The 18,523-nt window shown below is 41.4% G+C and overlaps 1 protein-coding gene across 3 annotated transcripts in view; it reads left to right on the top strand.

Moving 5' to 3' along the window:
• Nucleotides 1-18,523, top strand: part of DOCK1 (dedicator of cytokinesis 1) — a 545,102-nt gene that overhangs the window by 127,831 nt on the left and 398,748 nt on the right. For all 3 annotated transcript variants that reach the window (XM_037903703.2, XM_043551994.1, XM_027819633.3), the window contains exons 24-25: nt 8,211-8,281; nt 9,930-10,036. In XM_037903703.2, the coding sequence (XP_037759631.1) occupies nt 8,211-8,281; nt 9,930-10,036 (178 nt within the window). The remainder of the gene's footprint in view (nt 1-8,210; nt 8,282-9,929; nt 10,037-18,523) is intronic.

The raw sequence follows: 18,523 nt of genomic DNA, 5'->3' as shown, positions 1-18,523 counted from the left end.
TTAGAATTCTGTGCAGAGTCTGTCTGTTTGCTTTCAGTATCACATGCCCCAGAAGAGTTAAACTGTAAAGCTGGAGTGCCCACACACTTGGAGTTTTGGGGAGGGTTTACTTAAGTTTCTGGAGAGTATGAGGGGTCAGCACGGGTTCTGGGGCCTTGGCATCTGGGCCACCTGGTCCCATTTCTGTGAAGGGATAACAAACTGACAGCCTGTGTCCTGGAAATGTTCTGGAGAAGCCAAGGAAAGAGACAGTGCTGGAGCCTGCTCAGATCAAGGGAAGCTTCAAGCACATGGGTCCAGTGGATTGAGATGCAACAGAGCAGCCTGGGGATTGTCCTGTGGATGGAGCTTTGAGTGCGATACTGTTCTCATTTTCTTCATTAGCACATTAGACAGCCTGCTATGAAAAGTGAAGGTAGATGCCTTTACCTATATATCAGAGTTGATATGCCTGCTCTTTTATCTGGAATGATTTTTTTCCCACTGCAACAAAATGCTTTCCCCATTTCATAGCTCGTGGGAGACTTTTTTCTGTGAGATGGTGAAGTCCAGGGATCAAATAGGATTGTTTTAGAGACCTCCTAATCTGAAGTCTTTCTATCCTACTGTCCCCTCTGAGACTCTGAATCACTTCTTCAGTCAAAACTTAAAGGGAAAGGAGGGTTTTGACTCTAATCTTTAAAGCAGCATACGTTTTGTGACTGTTGGAAAACAGGGTGGGGTTCATGTTCTGTTACTCTCAGAAAACCTCAGCCCAGAGTTCCTTGCTAATTGCCCCCCAAGGAAGAGAAAAATTTGAATCCTTAGCAAGCAGTTGTCGGGAACCCCTGGTATTCCATATGGTTCCCACACTGGGAATTATGAGGCGTCGCTGTATCTGGCTTGGGAGAAAGTCTGCTAGCAGGAAAAAGTGAGTGCTCTCAGGAGTGGGCACTCCTTACAGTCCTGTTGCTCTGTGGCATGGGCAGAGTGTTCCTGCCCCACTCCTGTGTGGGAAGATTTTTTAAGGATAGGACCGCTTTTGCCATACCCCAGAAGAAGATGCTGGAACCCTCTCATGACCTGGAAGATGATGTAGATGACCACAAGTCCCCTTGAAATCACTGAGGCATCGGGAAGAAATGGCCTACCACATGCATGGCCCCCTAAACTCTTCATTATTTTGGAAAAAAATCTGCCATTGTATCTATCTTGTCCCATTTATATTACAGCCTATCAGAAATATGCAAACGTCCTTTCCAATATGTAGAACCGTTGGTTATTAAAATATAAAAACATTGCCAAACTCATACATCATTGCTTATTTCTTTACTTTTAGGATTCCATCCCACAAAGCTATTCACTTGCGGTCTGACCTAAAACCCATTTCTCCAGTAGGTGTCTTTTTATTGTCTGATGGGGATATGGATCAGACCATTACTAGCCAGGTGGTGGCCTTTTTCACAATCTAGGCCTCAAGAATTTTTTTGTCCTTGATATAGTGATCCGGATTTGGATGCCAGATGTGCCATTAGACACCAATGCCAGTGTTTCTTGAGTGGAGGTGGAAGAAGACTAAAAGGCATTCCTACACTGTATCCATCTTGTCATGTTCAGTTCTGTTGCCAAGACCACAAAACTAATAACCTTAGTAGATGGCTCTTAACTATTTGGAGAAGGGAACATCTCCTTTTTGAAGTTGTTTTTCTCAGTGGTGTGTATTTCTGGTTCAGCCATCTAACTGAAATCAGTTTAATATGCGTTTTCTTAAGAAATATGTAAATTAATAATTGCTTCATACATTATTCAAGGAAAAGCTTATTTTGTATCACTGATAGCTCTTCTAATCTTATATAAAGATATGCTAATGGATTTAATTAAAATAATTATACTGAATAATGTACCCTGAACTTTACCCTAAAATAGTACATATTAATTATCATCAGTAGTCATATTTCTAGCTACAAAGACAATTACAATATTCGATTGATATTAGATAACAAACCAAATATTTTTCCCTTTTTTTGTTTAAAGATTAGGCTTGAGTATGAGTAGTGTAATTTATCTGTGACATCATGACACTTGGTGTTGGAAGGAGTTGTGATCATAAATAAATATGAGGACTTCTCTGTCTAGTGATTTATGGTCTATTCTGATTTGATTTTGAGAGCCTGCAACTGCTGTTGACTTAAATGGGAGCTGCAGGTGCTCATCATTTCTCAGAATGATGCCCTGATGTAGGGCTCTGATTCTTTTTTGCCTTTTTGAAATTTTTTTAAGGGGCTCAAGTTATTCAGTAATGCAGATCTTTTTTCATATAAATAGTAAGACCCAAGACAAAGGGAGATAATTCTCCTTTTCTGAATGGCTGTGTTACATTTGCATCTGGAATATTATGTTCCTTCCTGGTCGCTACATCGGTAGAAATATACTGGCAAAATGGAGGGAGATTGAAGAAAAGCAGCAAAAATGATCAGGGATTATCACAGTTGATTTACTAAGAAAGATTTAAAAATAACTGTGTATCAATAATTATTGGAGTTTTACAAAATTAATAAATTACTATACTTTCACATTACAATTGTCACATTTTCAATAACTGGGGTGAGGCAAGAACCAAGAGATCTTGGCCAAATTATTCCAGAAACAATACTATAATAGGAAAGCACATGTTATAAGCACATAATCATAGAAGTTAGATACAGAAAAAAGCCTATTAAGTCATCCAAGTCCATCACCCTGTCAATTCAGGTCATAACTCTACAATGCATTTTCTAGTATTTTATCCAATTGATTTTCAGAGTCCCAATCAACAAGGCTTTTATCACCTCTATGGAGGCATTATTCCACATCTCACTAATAACTCGGATTGTCTATTATTAATATGTACTTAGTCTTAGTTACACCTTCATGTACATAATAAATAATTGTTTTTCCTTCTTGGTTTTTACACCATTCAAATATTTATTTGCCCCAAGAAAGCATTTTGAATTTTAACTTTAAAATTGCATTTGTGTGTGTGCACATTACAAATATGTGTATATATACACACATATACACTCATTATAAATACACACACACACACACACACACACAACCCTATACACAAACCTATCTTAAGAAAATTTAGGTTGTAAATTCAAGCATTTGGTTAGGTAGTGCAACAATTAAGGTTGCCTGTGCAATCTTAATTCAGCCCATTTGTGCATATGCGTGTATTATCATATACTTTTTTCCCCCCAAAGAACCCTGCCTCATTCAGTGCACAGGATGGATGTTGCTCATTGGTCTTCATTTCTTCTTATTCTCATCATTCATTGTGTGTGGCCCTTTGCATTATTTGCTCTACACCCATACCAAACCTTTCACTTAATACAGAATTAATTTCCTCATTGGCTAGTGCTCTCATTGTAGTATCTTAATTCTTAATGGATTTATCTTTACAACATTGTGAGATCTGGTGGTATTATCCACATTTTACAGATGGAGCACTGAGGCACAGAGATCAATGCCTAAATTATCAAGTGCCAAGTAATTTTAGGTGCTCAATTTGGTAAGCCATGGGCCTCATTTTTCAGAGTACCTAGCATTTTATTGCACTTTATATGTTCAGAGCAGAGGTCCCATTGATGTCAGTAGGAGCAATTGAGTGCTTCTGCAAATTGAACCCCCAGATGTCTCAAATTGGGTACCCAGAAAATGAGGAAGACACAGTGGCCACCTGTGAAGTTTTGGTTTAAGTGACTTGCCACGCATCATGTCGGAATTCTAGCAGAAGCAGGAATTGAGTCCAGTTCTCCAGAGTGGCATTCAGCTGCCTTAACTCTGAGCTCATTCTTTCTCTTCCTGTAGTTCGTTGGTTTATTCACCACAGGTTTATTCAACACACACCTTCCAACATTTTTAATAAATGCGGCAGTGGTCCTACAGAACACAGCCTTATTCTCTGTACTGTCCTTATTCATTCCCAGAGCACTGTCCATCCTGTGCACCGAATGAAACATGGGCCCTGAGGAAAAAATGTGATCATGTAATTAAAGACTGTCTCATGGTTAAGGCCCTTAGTTTTCGGTTTTTATTTTGTTTTTAATTTTCTGGGAATTTATCTGTGTTTATTACAGAAATTTAAAAAATGGGTGAAAATTGCTGCAAAAAATTAATGTTACAATTTTCTGGGTAAATATCAGTGTTAATATCACTCATCCTATTTTTTAACTCTTAAAAGACTGATAATCTGAAATGTAGATGATACAGTTTTTCATTTTCAACCCATTTTAGCATGAAAAGTAATTCACTTTTATTGTTTTTGAATGCTGATAGCGTGGAAAGTTATCTGTAAAATTGGTAATCATAGATTAATTGAAATCTCAGACTGGAGAGTACCTCGATATGTCATCTTGTCCAGTCCCCTTCACTGAGACAGGATCAAGTATTATCCAGACCAGTGGTTCTCAAACTTCATTGCACCACGACCCCCTTCTGACAACAAAAATTACTACATGACCCTAGGATGGAGGACCAAAGCCTGAGCCCGCCCTAGCCGTGCTGCCCCAGGCTGGGAGGAACGTGGGGGGACGTGGAGCCAAAGCCCAAGGGGTTCAGCCCCTGGCAGGGGGCCTATAACCTGAGCCCCGCCACTGAAGTCAAAGCCTGAGCCCTGCCACTCAGCGCTGAAGATCTCTGGCTCGGGCTTGGGGCCCCTCGGGGTGGGGGTGGGGGTGGGGCTTGGGCTTCAGCCCTGGGCCCCAGCAAGTTTAACATCAGCCCTGGCGACCCCATTAAAACGGGGTCACGACCCACTTTGGGGTCTGACCTACAGTTTGAGAGCCGCTGATTGAGACCATGCCTGACAGATGTTGGTCTAAACTGTTATTAAAACCTCCAATGACAGGGATTTCTCAATCATCCTAAGTATTTTGTTCCAGTGCTTAACTACCCTTACAGTTAGGAAGTTTTTTCTAATGTATAACCTAAATCTTCCTTGCTGCAATTAAAGCCCATTACTACTTGTCTGTCCTCAGTGGATAAGGAAAACAATATATCACCCTCCTCTTTATAGCAACCTTTTACTTACTTGAAGACTGTTACCATGCCCCCACTCAGTCTTCTCTTCTCCAGATTAAACTAACCCAATTTTTTCAGTCTTGCCTTGCATGTCATGTTTTCTAGACGTTTGATTGGTGCAGAATTGACAACAGTACATATGCCAGTGTTTGACGTATTACAGTACTTCTGACCTGACCTGGTTCTCTGCTCTGGAAGAAGAGAGAGAGGCTTGGCAACCTGGGGTCTGGGAAGTTCCACTGTACTGAGCGTGACCCCCCACTGAATCCTGACCAGCTTCCCGCTCTGTAAAGAGAGATGGCAGTTACAGAACTGCCTCTCCTTCCAGAGTGGAGAGCTGGTCCGGGAAGTTCCAGCACTTTCAAAATAAGGGTGAAAATCGGTAAAACCCACATCATAGCTTCTGTAAAACATGGGGAATTTTTGGCTAAATTGGTAAAAACCTAAAATAAAGGTCCTCATTCATAGTGTATATGCACAAGGAGGCAGTATTAAAGTTCCACATGAAACCTTGAGACTGGCATCTTCTAACTTTTGAGTGCTTGATTTTGTAATCGTAAGGTTCTTTTAATATAGTTTTTTGGATCTCTCTCTCTCTCTGTATTATATATATATATATATATATATATATAATGTGTGTGAGAAAACTCTTACTAGTACCTTGGAAACTGACATGTTGAAATGATTGACGTTTCACTGCTTGATAAATTCAAAAAATGAGCTATTGAGTCTTCAGTCAATCTAACAATCTAATTCGATGAATAGTTTTGATACTATATGATGCAAATATTTCATATTTATTGTGTATATAATTTGGCTTGAATATTATTTTAGAGATGCAGTGTAATTTGAAGAATTCACCCCTGTGCTTCCTCTTCCTGTCACACTTTTTCTCTCCCTCCACTCTCTTTCTTTATCTGTGACACCCAAATTGACACCCAATTTGTTACATTATGTTGAATTTAAATGCTTACACTTTCTGGAGCAAGGACCTATAGCTACACTTGTTTTGTGAGGCATTTGTCATCTTTTGGGGCACTTTAAAATATGATGTCAGCAGAGGGGATTGAGAACTCCTGATATCTATTCCTGACTCTGCTCTCACCTAACTTCTTTTAGTTCCTTCTGTAAATATTTGTTATTTATCTACCTTAAAAGTTAGAAGGGGATCAATGAAAATAAAGGTAGGGAGAGGGAGGAAACCCTTTGTCCTGTGATAAGAAAGGTCTTGGTTTGACACAAAGCAGAACTTGCCTGATCTGAGCTTAACTTTTTCAGTGAGCGTCTGTGTTTTTCTGATTAGTTTCACTTGACTTAACAGTTGTGTTTAATTCTTATTTGAACTGTGCAAAATTTTTTTGCTATAATTAGATTTTGCAATGACAGTGGAACTAACCAGTGTCACTTGTATACAGTATTAAGCTATGATGTGTACATAAATATTACAAGACACTTATCTGATGTCATACTATGTTTAATCTGTGTGTGTGGTCAAGAGTAAAAGACGGAAGCTGCAATAACCTTAAATTAAGATTTATGTAGAGTTAGTGGCTGTCAGTTTTGGCGCCATGAAAAAGATTTGAACCATAATAAAATTCATTAACTTGAGGATTTATTAGCTAATATATTGTGAGCCAGAAAGGGAAGCTGAATACTTTAAATGATTCAGTGACTAAAGGGGTAAGGGAAAGAATGTCAGTTTACCTTCTTCGAGTAGTGTCCCTATGGGTGCTCCACTGTAGGTGTTTGTGCACCTCTGTGCTGTCCATGGGAGAATTTCAGTAGCAGTCCATCTCTCCCGTGGGGCTTTCCTCCACCCGTGAGGCCAGCTGGCACGCACGGGTATTCCCTCCTCAGTTCCTTCTCAACCGCCCTAGGCTAGAGACGGAGCTAGGAGCTGTCCATTCACAGATCATTAGCTCCTTTAGTTTTGCAAATTTTTGCTTCTCTTTAATAGTCTTTTCTTTTAGTATTTATTTGTGTTTCATTGGCCATGCCAAAAAAAAAAGGGGGGGGGGGGAGAAAAGAAAGGAAGAAAAAGTAGAAAAGGTTGCCTCCTTCCGATTCTGGTGGGGAGCAATCCCGCTGCACTGCACAACGGTCTGCCTGGCTCCCCAGGCTTCAAAAAGTGTCTTAGCTGGAAAGATTCCATCCCGGTAATGGATGGACGTTTGCAGTGTATTCACTGCCGCGGGGAGAAGCACAATCTACAAAATTGTGGCTGGTGCCAGCAGCTGTAATCCAAGTCCAGGAAGGACAGAGAGTTAAAACTCCTGCTCACGGAGTCGGCCCTCCATTCTCCAGAGTTCCGGTGAGAACTATCACCGCAACCTTCTGCGTCAAAAGCAGGTGATCCCAAAGAAATGAGCCACTCACTAAAGACCTCTAAGAAAAGGTCTGTGAGTCCCCGTAATGAGCCCAGATAGAGCAGGAAATGACCTCCAGCTCTATCAGTATCTTCAGTACCTATGGCGCCGAAGCTGTCGTGAGCTGGTACTGAGGGCATGCATGGTACCAAGCCGACAGAGCCAGTTGGACTGTCCAAAAACCCAATGGGCATGGGCAAAGAAGTTCTGGTACCACTGGTGAATGAGAAACATAGATGTTCCGCACCAGGGAAGGCTACGTCAACTAGGTTGTCGGCACCGGAACCAACAGCCATCGGAACTGATACTAGTACCACCCGCACCGACTGACTACAGATGCGCATTGGACCTCTTGCTCTCTGATGCACCGCACTCGCCCCTTCTCAGTACCAGGGCTCCAGTACCGGGGGTCCAGTACCAAGCTCACCAGGAGTAGTGGACACAATGGCATATCCACACCCTGCACTGTTTCTCTCCTCTTCAGACTCAGATAGTGAATGAGAGGACTTGAGTTTCTATTGCATGTCCTAGCCACCATACTGGTCCACAGTTCCAGCCGCCAGCTCCCTACACGCAGTGGCCATACCGAGACCTCTGGCAAACCCAGAGGCAACAAGCCTCACAGATCCCTAGTGTGGAGTACCAGCAGGCAAGGTTTAAATTGTTCATCTCATAATATTGTACAACTCCCTTATTTTTAATTTCTCTCCCTTTCAGTGAACTCTGCGTCGTAACTTTAAATTGTGGTAACTGTCAAACTGGTGTTTACACTGAGGTCATTGCTGTGTTTTTAATTTTTAGGGGGCTGCACTTAAATACTTGCCAACTATTGTCAATGATGTGAAATTGGTATTTGATCCAAAAGAACTTAGGTAAGTAATGTTAATAAAGTAATGTATTGTGTACTTCCTGTTGTCTAGATCTTGTGTATAATTATTTAATGCACAATATTTTATATGAATTTTTATTGCTATCTTGGTAACTTAAATCCCTAGGACAAGAAATTATAATCATCTATGTTACTGCACTTTGATCAGAATTCTTTGCTCGAGCCATCTTCAGGAGTATACACACATATTTTTATTCTAAAGTAAAATGTGTGGTAGGGAAGCCTGTCTAGTAAAGATCATCTAATGAGATGCCAAAAATTGTAAATCATGTGAGTGATATCAGACTTATAGTTCATGTGTTTCGTGCATCACTCTGCACCTCAATTGATTTGAATAATGATAAGCTTTGTTTTAGTTCAATGCACACTAGTTGTGTGTGGAAATTTTACTAGAGCAAAAACAGTTATCTCTCCATGGACCCCTTTTACAAAAAAGGAAAAAGGGAAAAATTTGTTTAAAAACAAACAAATAACTAAGATTTGGTAGCACTGCTAATGTGTAAAAAGAAGAAAAAAATAGTAATTTATTTTAGATGTTTTGATTGCACAGACTCTATATTGTCTTCAATTGTATATTCTGTGATTTTATTGAGGTAGTTAAGAGAACATTCAAGTGTTAATAAAATAAATGTGGAAATTCAGAGTTAATTTAAAAAAAAATGCTTGGAGGCTGGAAAATGAGAAGGCTATCATTCAAAAGCTGAATTTCAGTTTGGAAATACTCCGTACAAAAAATTATAATTATTGCTGAAACTTTTCATTGCACCCAGAAGCTAACGTATAACTTTTCATTTACCTATTTTGCATACCACTGTATATCCTTTTCTATTAAGTCTCCTTGGGCCATGAGTATAGAGTTCCAAGACTAAGCCATTTTTGAAAGATGTATGGTAGCAAAAAGGATTGAAAAATTTGTCCAAAAGTGAAATACTGGCCATTGGACCATCTTACTAAAGTATGTTGTAAATTTTCCATCACTTTACGTCTTAATCAAGATTGGATGTCTTTCTAAGAGACATGCTTAGCTCAACCACAAGTTATAGGGCTTAATGCAGGAACTACTGGGTCAAGTTCAATGACCTCTGTTACGCAGGTTGTCAACCAGGTCCCTTCTGGTCCCAAAGCCTATGGTTTTTTCTGCTTCAGTCTCAGTTCTGCCCCTACCCCAATCAAAGCTGTTCACATAAAGGATTCCTACTATCGTGCTTCTTCCCCTACCTAAGTAGCAGGCTTCTGCATTTACAGTAACTCATATTTATGTTTTAATTGTCTTATGTGCATTGCCTCTGCGCTTCAGTTCGACTTTGAAATACATAAGCCGAAATCAAAAATGGAGAAGGTGTATGCTGCTACACGAGTAGAGCCTTGTTCATCTGTAGTGGAGTGAGGGACGAAAATGAAGAATAGAAATAAATATATTGGCCAAAGAAATTTAAACTAATTCTGAACACTTAATTGCCGTTCTATAACTCCTCACTGTGTAGAAAAGGACCTGGTTCTCCTCTTCTCTCCCCGCCCCCAAGTGTTTACTGAACTAACTCATCAATTTCTTCTCTAGCTACAGACATTTGTTTTCATTTACTTTTGAGAAATTAATATATTCCTTTTCTTAATTGCCCATTTTTATATAGCAAGCTGTTTACAGATTTCATCCTAAATGTTCCAATGGGCCGGCTCACAATTCAGAAGCTGTACTGTTTGATTGAAATAGTTCACAGTGACCTCTTCACGCAACATGGTAAGCAAAACCCTGGAAATCATTACATTGTCACATTATTCATTGTCTCTAGACCTCCATCAGTGTTAGTTTTGTCCTCACTGCAGAAGGTAGTCGAGGTTGCAACCAATTAAAGTTGTTCCACTACAAGGACAAGCAGATTTAGACTATGTAAGAAAATGCTAATTCACAATTAGTGTAGGTGGTAGATCATGGAGAAATGAAGGCAAAAACTTGTAATTTGTAATTTAAAAGAGCATTAACACTTAGTGTAATTGGCATGGATTGTAATTTTTAAAATATGAAATTGTCACTTTTGCATTTCTGTAATGGACTCTTGTGTCAAGGAAACTGAGAGAGAGAACTCGACCTTTCTGATGTTTTATTTTTTAAATACTTCCCACAAATTCCAAATTAAATACATTGACACTATACCAGGCACCCATGTTTTCATTCCACTTTGCAGCTAGTGGCCCAATGAAAGAGAAGTTAAAATGGTTATTTTAGGGATTATCTAGGTTTTCATTTGCGGTACAGCACTGCCTTTCTTTCTAGATGGCTATAGTGTAGCCAGAAGTGTTGTTTCCTAGTGAGATAAGTTAACATAGTGATCAACTAACTGTTGCCGTCTCCTCCCTTCCTAGTAATCTCTTCAATTTTGTCAGAGTTTTAAAGGCCTGAGGAGAGAGAGGCAAAGTCCTTCTCTTCATTTAGATGTTTTGTAGTGATCAAGTAGGGTGAATGAATTTAACCAGGATAGCTTAAAAGGAAGCTGCTCAAACCATTTGGACCCCAAATTTAGATTTGATGGGTTCTTTTTTAAAAGCATTACATATCTTAATAGTAATAAATGCTGTATTTATGAAACTGTGACTGAGCAGTGAAAAATTATTTTTGGATTTAAACGTCCCCCTGAAGGGTTCACAAGCAGGCAGACTTATATTGGCATGTGTGTATATATATATGGACCATAAAGTAAAATGGGCTATAAAAGAGAGCAGTCTAATTTTGCTGCCCAATTTATATGAAACTACTGCAGCATGGATGAAGAAAAGTAAATTTTTAATTTTAAAAATATGGTCAGTCTTGATTATTTAAGGGAATTTTAGTAATACTGATAAAGATTTTAAAGAAGATTAAACCTAAAAGTATCTATTTAATTCTTTTAATGTATCTATTTTCTGGGTAACAATGTTACAGATTTAACAAACATAACTCCTTGTTTGTCTGATATGATTATAAAAAGATGCACCTTAGGTGAGAGAAGTAACACATAACAGGGACTTGGAACTTTCTAGAAGGCAGTGGTCCTTTTTTATCAATTGTCAGTTTTACTTGTAGGTAAAGATGACACACGGAAAAAATAAATGAAGTCTGACCTTAGTGATTGGAACGTAGAGTAGTAGGACTTTGATAAATAGGCTTCCTCAGCATTGCAAGGTGTGCAAGGCAAACCCTGCCCCCCCCCCCCCCCCCCAAAAAAAAAAACAAAAACCAAAAAAACCCAAAAGAAACCCAAAGTCAATTAAAAAGTTTATGTCCTATTGAAAAGAAAAATGCATTGATGCTTTTATTTAAGATTATACTGTACATTTCATGGGCTATATGTCTTTCCATTCTTAACCTATATTTCTCAGGAATTTAGTCATTATGTGGGAAAAATTCCTTTTGTTGCTAAAATATTGGGGAAAGGAGCTAGATAAAAAATTGTTGGGGAAATAGTTCTTAGAATTATTCATAAGAGGAGTATGAAACTGATTTTTTAGAGTGCATTAGTCCTTAACACTCAACATTTTGAAAGGGCTGTGCAATAGGTGCTACTCCTTAAAATGCACAAGTACCCTCTGCACCGGTAGTGTTCTGTAGTTATCTGAATTATATGTACCCTCATAGCACCGAACTGTGAAAATGTAGTCCTAAATGTACGGAGTAATTGCTTTTCCTGTTTTGAATTTTTTTAAGTAAATTGATTGGTTAAACCCAGTGTACACACATACACAGATATTCTGAAGCAGTATATATGCCTTCACATGCAGAGTGCCTGCCTGAGAGTAACTGCTCCCAATGGTTCACAGATCATTTAGTGTATTAGGAGGCAAATTTAGCAGATGGCTAATAAAATAAATTCTATGAATCTTTCATAATAAGGTGACTCTAGCACATAAATGCAGGAATGTATATAGTAGAGATAAGAAACCAGGAAGAAGGATCAAAATGGAACAACATGAATGCAAAATATACCACCATGTATAAAGGAAATTAAAGGGTAAAAACTTACTCTAAGGTTACTTTGTGGGCTAAAATAATTTTGTAAAAGCAAGGAAGCATGATAGTATATGCATAAAACTCCTTATAGTCACATTGTACTTGTATCTGAAGAAGTGGGTTTTTTACCCATGAAAGCTTATGCCCAAATAAATCTGTTAGTCTTTAAGGTGCCACCAGACTCCCTGTTGTTTTTATGGATACAGACTAACACGGCTACTCCCTGATATTGTACTTGCGTGTCCCTAATACTGAAATAAGTGTGATATACCCTCTAGGACCCATAATCTATGTTAAAGGTACTTCGACTTAAGCCGCACACTTCAGGAGAGACTGGATGGTTAATGAGATTGATAATGAGAGTCAGAAACTACACCAGCAGCATCCAAAACAGCTGTACCAGCAGAACTGCATGGAACGAGGTCCAGTAGAGCCATCCTCTGTTTACACACCTGGGACTACGACATTAAATGCTTCGTAACCTCAGTAGATGAGGTTGAAAGAACAAGTCACAGTAAAAGCTGTTTTATCTGGCATATTGGGAGAATGAGGGGTGCCGGTAAGTGAAAAATATCAGATAACTAAGAGGGAGGGAGTTTGGGTGCAGGAGGGGACACGTGAGGGGGTGTGGGATGCCGGATCCGTGGGGCGTTCACCTCGGGCAGCTCCCCGCAAGCAGTGACCTGTCCTGGCTGCTCTTAGGCGGAGGTGCGGCAGGCGACTCTGCGTGCTGTCTCCGCCCACAGGCACTGCCCCCACAGCTCCAGTTGGCCACGGTTCCCAGCCAATGGGAGCTGAAGAGCTAGTGCTCGGGGCAGGAGCAGCACACGGAGCCGCCTGCTGTGCCTCCACCTAGGAGCAGCCAAGACAGGTTGCTGCTTGTGGGGAGCCTCCCAAGGTGAGCACCGCCCAGAACCGGCACCCCACACCCACTCTTGTGCCCCAAACCGCTGCCCTGAGCCCTCTCCCGAACCCAAATTCCCTCCCAGAGCCTGTGCTCCACACCTCTTCCCGCACCAACCAGACTATAAACCGGAATTTCAATGAAGATTAGAAATGCCGGTTTATAGAACTTTCTGGCTGGTGAAGTGTCTGATAAAACAGCTTTTACTGTACCATGAACAAGCCAGAAAACTGCACCAGCAAAAGCCCTATCACACGAGTAGAGCAGTTCAGCAGGATCTTCATGCTCTCTAGGCCCCTAAGAAATAACTGTAACTGAACGTTTCCTGTTAGGTTTCTGGACATCTGTGATAACCTCCTCATGTTGGTGTCTAACAGCAAGAGGAATAAAGCAGACTCTTTAGCCAATGGTAGATGGGGAGAACTAGAAACAGCTTTCAAAGCCCTTGTGGTTTCTGATGGTCAGAAATGGTGTGGAGGAGATGTAAAGTATTCACCACATAATTGACTTACTCTGACATTCAAGTGAAGAGTGAGGACAAGAGAGTATTTGGGTGGTGATGGAGGACAGGATATGAAATGTGAGGGGATTGATTGAATGGTGAAGAAAGGTGAGGGTGACTTACTGAACAGATGGTGAGAGAGGATGTGGTGATGGGAGACGTGAGTAAGAGGGCACTCTTCTCTAGAAGACCATTTTAATGGTTTGGGGTGCATGTATGTTTAATGTTAGACATAGAGACATATAACCATAAAGTCTGGTTATAAAATGTGTATAACTACTAAATAACAGCATGACCTTATTTCTGTAATTCTCATCTTCCATTTTCCCTTCCCTTTCTTACCAGCCCCGCACCCCTAACATGTAGTAGCTTTCACTTGTCATCTCTGCTGTTGGACTGTGGACTCTTTGGAGCAGGGACTGTTTTCTTATATGTGTTTGTTTGGAAAATGCCTAGCACATTTTGGATTCTAATTTAATATAAACAATTAGGCCTTTTGATCTTAGCCCAGTTTTGGTGACAATGTTTGATGACTTTCAGGGGGTATTAGTGAAATGAGCCTCTGATCTCAGTACAGTTTTTAGAAGATGGGTCACAAATGTAAATCGAAGTGGACAAGGCCAAACACTGAATGGGAATGGAGTCTCAAACATTCCGTGCTCCAGATCACGGTTGAAGTAGGTTACCAAGGCATTAGGTTGGCTACCAGTTTTGTGGCTAGAGAGCTGACTGCCCTGGGGACTTTTCACAAACATTAACATTTGTTGGAAAATAAATTAAGCCAATAGCTCTGTCCACAGCCAAACTCCCCTAACCCTTGCCTTTTGCGATTAGTGAGTCCTTATTTCATAGTTCCCCTGCCCCAGTCTCTTTTCATTTATTCAAGAAGCTAATTTTAAAATGATAGGCTATTAATATGAAAATATTGTTATGCGCTAGCCCAGTATCATAGATCCATAGAATATCAGGGTTGGAAGGGACCTCAGGAGGTCATCTCGTCCAACCCCCTGCTTAAAGCAGGACCAATCTCCAACTAAATCATCCCAGCCAGGGCTTTGTCAAGCCTGACCTTTAAAAACTTCTAAGGAAGGAGATTCCACCACCTCCCTAGGTCACTCATTCCAGTGCTTCACCACCCTCCTAGTGAAAAAGTTTTTCCTAATATCCAACCTAAACCTCCCCCACTGCAACTTGAGACCATTACTCCTTGTTCTGTCATCTGCTACCACTGAGAACAGTCTAGATCCATCCTCTTTGGAACCCCCTTTCAGATAGTTGAAAGCAGGTATCAAATCCCCTCTCATTCTTCTCTTTTGCAAACTAAACAATCCCAGTTCCCTCAGCCTCTCCTCATAAGTCATGTGCTCCAGCCCCCTAATCATTTTTGTTGCCCTCTGCTGGACGTTTTCCAATTTTTCCACGTCCTTCTTGTAGTGTGGGGCCCAAAACTGGAACAGTACTCCAGATGAGGCCTCACCAATGTCGAATAGAGGGGAACGATCACGTCCCTCAGTCTGCTGGCAATGCCCCTACTTATACATCCCAAAATGCCATGGGCCTTCTTGGCAACAAGGGCACACTGTTGACTCATATCCAGCTTCTCGTCCACTGTAACCCCTAGGTCCTTTTATGCAGAACTGCTGCCTAGCCATTCGGTCTCTAGTCTGTAGCAGCACATGGGATTCTTCCGTCCTAAGTGCGGGATTCTTCCGTCCTAAGTGCAGGACTCTGCACTTGTCCTTGTTGAACCTCATCAGATTTCTTTTGGCCCAATCCTCTAATTTGTCTAGGTCGCTCTGTATCCTATCCCTACCCTCCAGCGTATCTACCTCTCCTCCCAGTTTAGTGTCTTCTGCAAACTTGCTGAGGGTGCAATCCATACAATCCTCCAGATCATTAATGAAGATATTGAACAAAACTGGCCCGAGGACCGACCCTTGGGGCATTCCACTTGATACCGGCTGCCAACTAGACATGGAGCCATTGATCACTACCCGTTGAGCCCAACAATCTAGCCAGCTTTCTCCCCACCTTATAGTCCATTCATCCAGCCCATACTTCTTTAACTTGCTGGCAAGAATACTGTGGGAGATCGTGTCAAAAGTCAAGGAACAACACGTCCACTGCTTTCCCCTCATCCACAGAGCCAGTTATCTTGTCATAGAAGGCAATTAGATTAGTCAGGCATGACTTGCCCTTGGTGAATCCATGCTGACTGTTCCCGATCACTTTCCTCTCCTCTAAGTGCTTCAGAATTGATTCCTTGAGGACATGCTCCATGATTTTTCCAGGGACTGAGGTGGCCTGTAGTTCCCAGGATCCTCCTCCTTCTCTTTTTTAAAGATGGGCACTACATTAGCCTTTTTCCAGTCGTCCGGGACCTCCCCCGATCGCCACGAGTTTTCAAAGATAATGGCCAATGGCTCTGCAATCACATCCGCCAACTCCTCTAGCACTCTCGGATGCAGCGCATCCGGCCCCATGGACTTGTACTCATCCAGCTTTTCTAAATAGTCCCGAACCACTTCTTTCTCCACAGAGGGCTGGTCACCTCCTCCCCATGCTGTGCTGTCCAGCGCAGTAGTCTGGGAGCTGACCTTGTTCGTGAAGACAGAGGCAAAAAAAGCATTGAGTACATTAGCTTTTTCCACATCCTCTGTCACTAGGTTGCCTCCCTCATTCAGTAAGGGGCCCACACTTTCCTTGGCTTTCTTCTTGTTGCTAACATACCTGAAGAAACCCTTCTTGTTATTCTTAACATCTCTTGCTAGCTGCAACTCCAGGTGTGATTTGGCCTTCCTGATATCACTCCTGCATGCCCGAGCAATATTTTTATACTCATCCCTGGTCATTTGTCCAATTTTCCACTTCTTGTAAGCCTTTTTTTTTGTGTTCAAGATCAGCAAGGATTTCACTGTTAAGCCAAGCTGGTCGCCTGCCATATTTACTATTCTTTCTACACATCTGGATGGTTTGTCCCTGTAACCTCAATAAGGATGCTTTAAAATACAGCCAACTCTCCTGGACTCCTTTCCCCCTCATGTTATTCTCCCAGGGGATCCTGCCCATCAGTTCCCTGAGGTTGTCAAAGTCTGCTTTTCTGAAGTCCAGGGTCCGTATTCTGCTGCTCTCCTTTCTTCCTTGTGTCAGGATCCTGAACTCGACCATCTCATGGTCACTGCCTCCTAGGTTCCCATCCACTTTAGCTTCCCCTACTAATTCTTCCCGGTTTGTGAGCAGCAGGTCAAGAAGAGCTCTGCCCCTAGTTGGTTCCTCCAGCACTTGCACCAGGAAATTGTCCCCTACGCTTTCCAAAAACTTCCTGGATTGTCTGTGCACTGCTGTATTGCTCTCCCAGTAGATATCAGAGAGATTGAAGTCTCCCAGGAGAACCAGGGCCTGCGATCTAGTAACTTCCGTGAGTTGCTGGAAGAAAGCCTCATCCACCTTATCCCCCTGGTCCGGTGGTCTATAGCAGACTCCCACTACGACATCACCCTTGTTGCTCACGCTTCTAAACTTAATCCAGAGACTCTCGGGTTTTTCTGCAGTTTCATACCAGAGCTCTGAGCAGTCATACTGCTCTCTTACATACAGTGCAACTCCCCCACCTTTTCTGCCCTGTCCTTCCTGAACAGTTTATATCCATCCATGACAGTACTCCAGTCATCCCACCAAGTCTCTGTTGTTCCAATCACATCATAATTCCTTGACTGTGCCAGGACTTCCAGTTCTCCCTGCTTGTTTCCCAGGCTTCTTGCATTTGTATATAGGCACTTGAGATAACTTGCTGTTTGTCCTGCTTTCTTAGTATGAGGCAGGAGTCGTACCCTCTCGCGCTCTCCTGCTCGTGCTTCCTCCTGGTATCCCATGTCCCCACTAACTCAGGGATTTGGTCTCCTTCACTGTGTGAACCTAGTTTAAAGCCCTCCTCATTAGGTTAGCCAGCCTGCTTGCGAAGATGCTCTTCCCTCTCTTCGTTAGGTGGAGCCTGTCTCTGCCTAGCACTCCTCCTTCTTGGAACCATCCCATGGTCAAAGAATCCAGAGACTTCTCTCCGACACCACCTGCGTAGCCATTCGTTGACTTCCACGATTCAACGGTCTCTACCCAGGCCTTTTCCTTCCACAGGGAGGATGGATGAGAACACCACTTGCGCCTCAAACTCCTTTATCCTTCTTCCCAGAGCCACATAGTCTGCAGTGATCCACTCAAGGTCATTCTTGGCAGTATCATTGGTGCCCACATGTATATATTATACAAGTGTATTTTCTAAAAAGCCAAAGACGGTACAGGCTATTGGAATACATAAAAAGCTTTAAGACGTGTAGAAAATCAAGAAGCACTTAACCCAAAAATCTTTCCCCATCAGGAAAAAACATGCTATCAAAGTACATGCCACTAGAGAACAGGACAGGTTTTATTTGTGGTATTTCCTGCTAACTTCATAAATCAGAATGCCTGGAATACATGGATTTCAGAAGACTTCGGGATATTTTCTCCACACATTTCCCCCTTCTCCCCAAGCAGCTGAAGTATCAGTTATTGGCAATGCTGGAGGAACCATACTGAACCATAACCAATGGTCTTTATTCTTTATGGAAACCTTGGGTTCCTTACTAAACATGAATGGTTCTTTGGTAGTCCAAATTATCTGCATGATTACACTGATAATGAATATCCAAGTAAGATGTAGGATTTTGCATTTGTATTGCAGCCCCTGTTTCTTCAGAATAGATGATATAGGACATACTGGAGCAGTGAATTTATTTACTTATTTTATCCACTGTTGTGCCATATTCTCTGTGTAAGGAATTTTGTTCTCTCTCAGATTACT

Source organism: Chelonia mydas, chromosome 7 (assembly GCF_015237465.2).
Source record: "Chelonia mydas isolate rCheMyd1 chromosome 7, rCheMyd1.pri.v2, whole genome shotgun sequence".
NCBI classification, from domain to species: Eukaryota; Metazoa; Chordata; order Testudines; family Cheloniidae; genus Chelonia; species Chelonia mydas.
The sequence above is the reverse complement of the archived record's forward strand: the minus strand, read 5'-3'. Positions and strand labels throughout refer to the sequence as shown.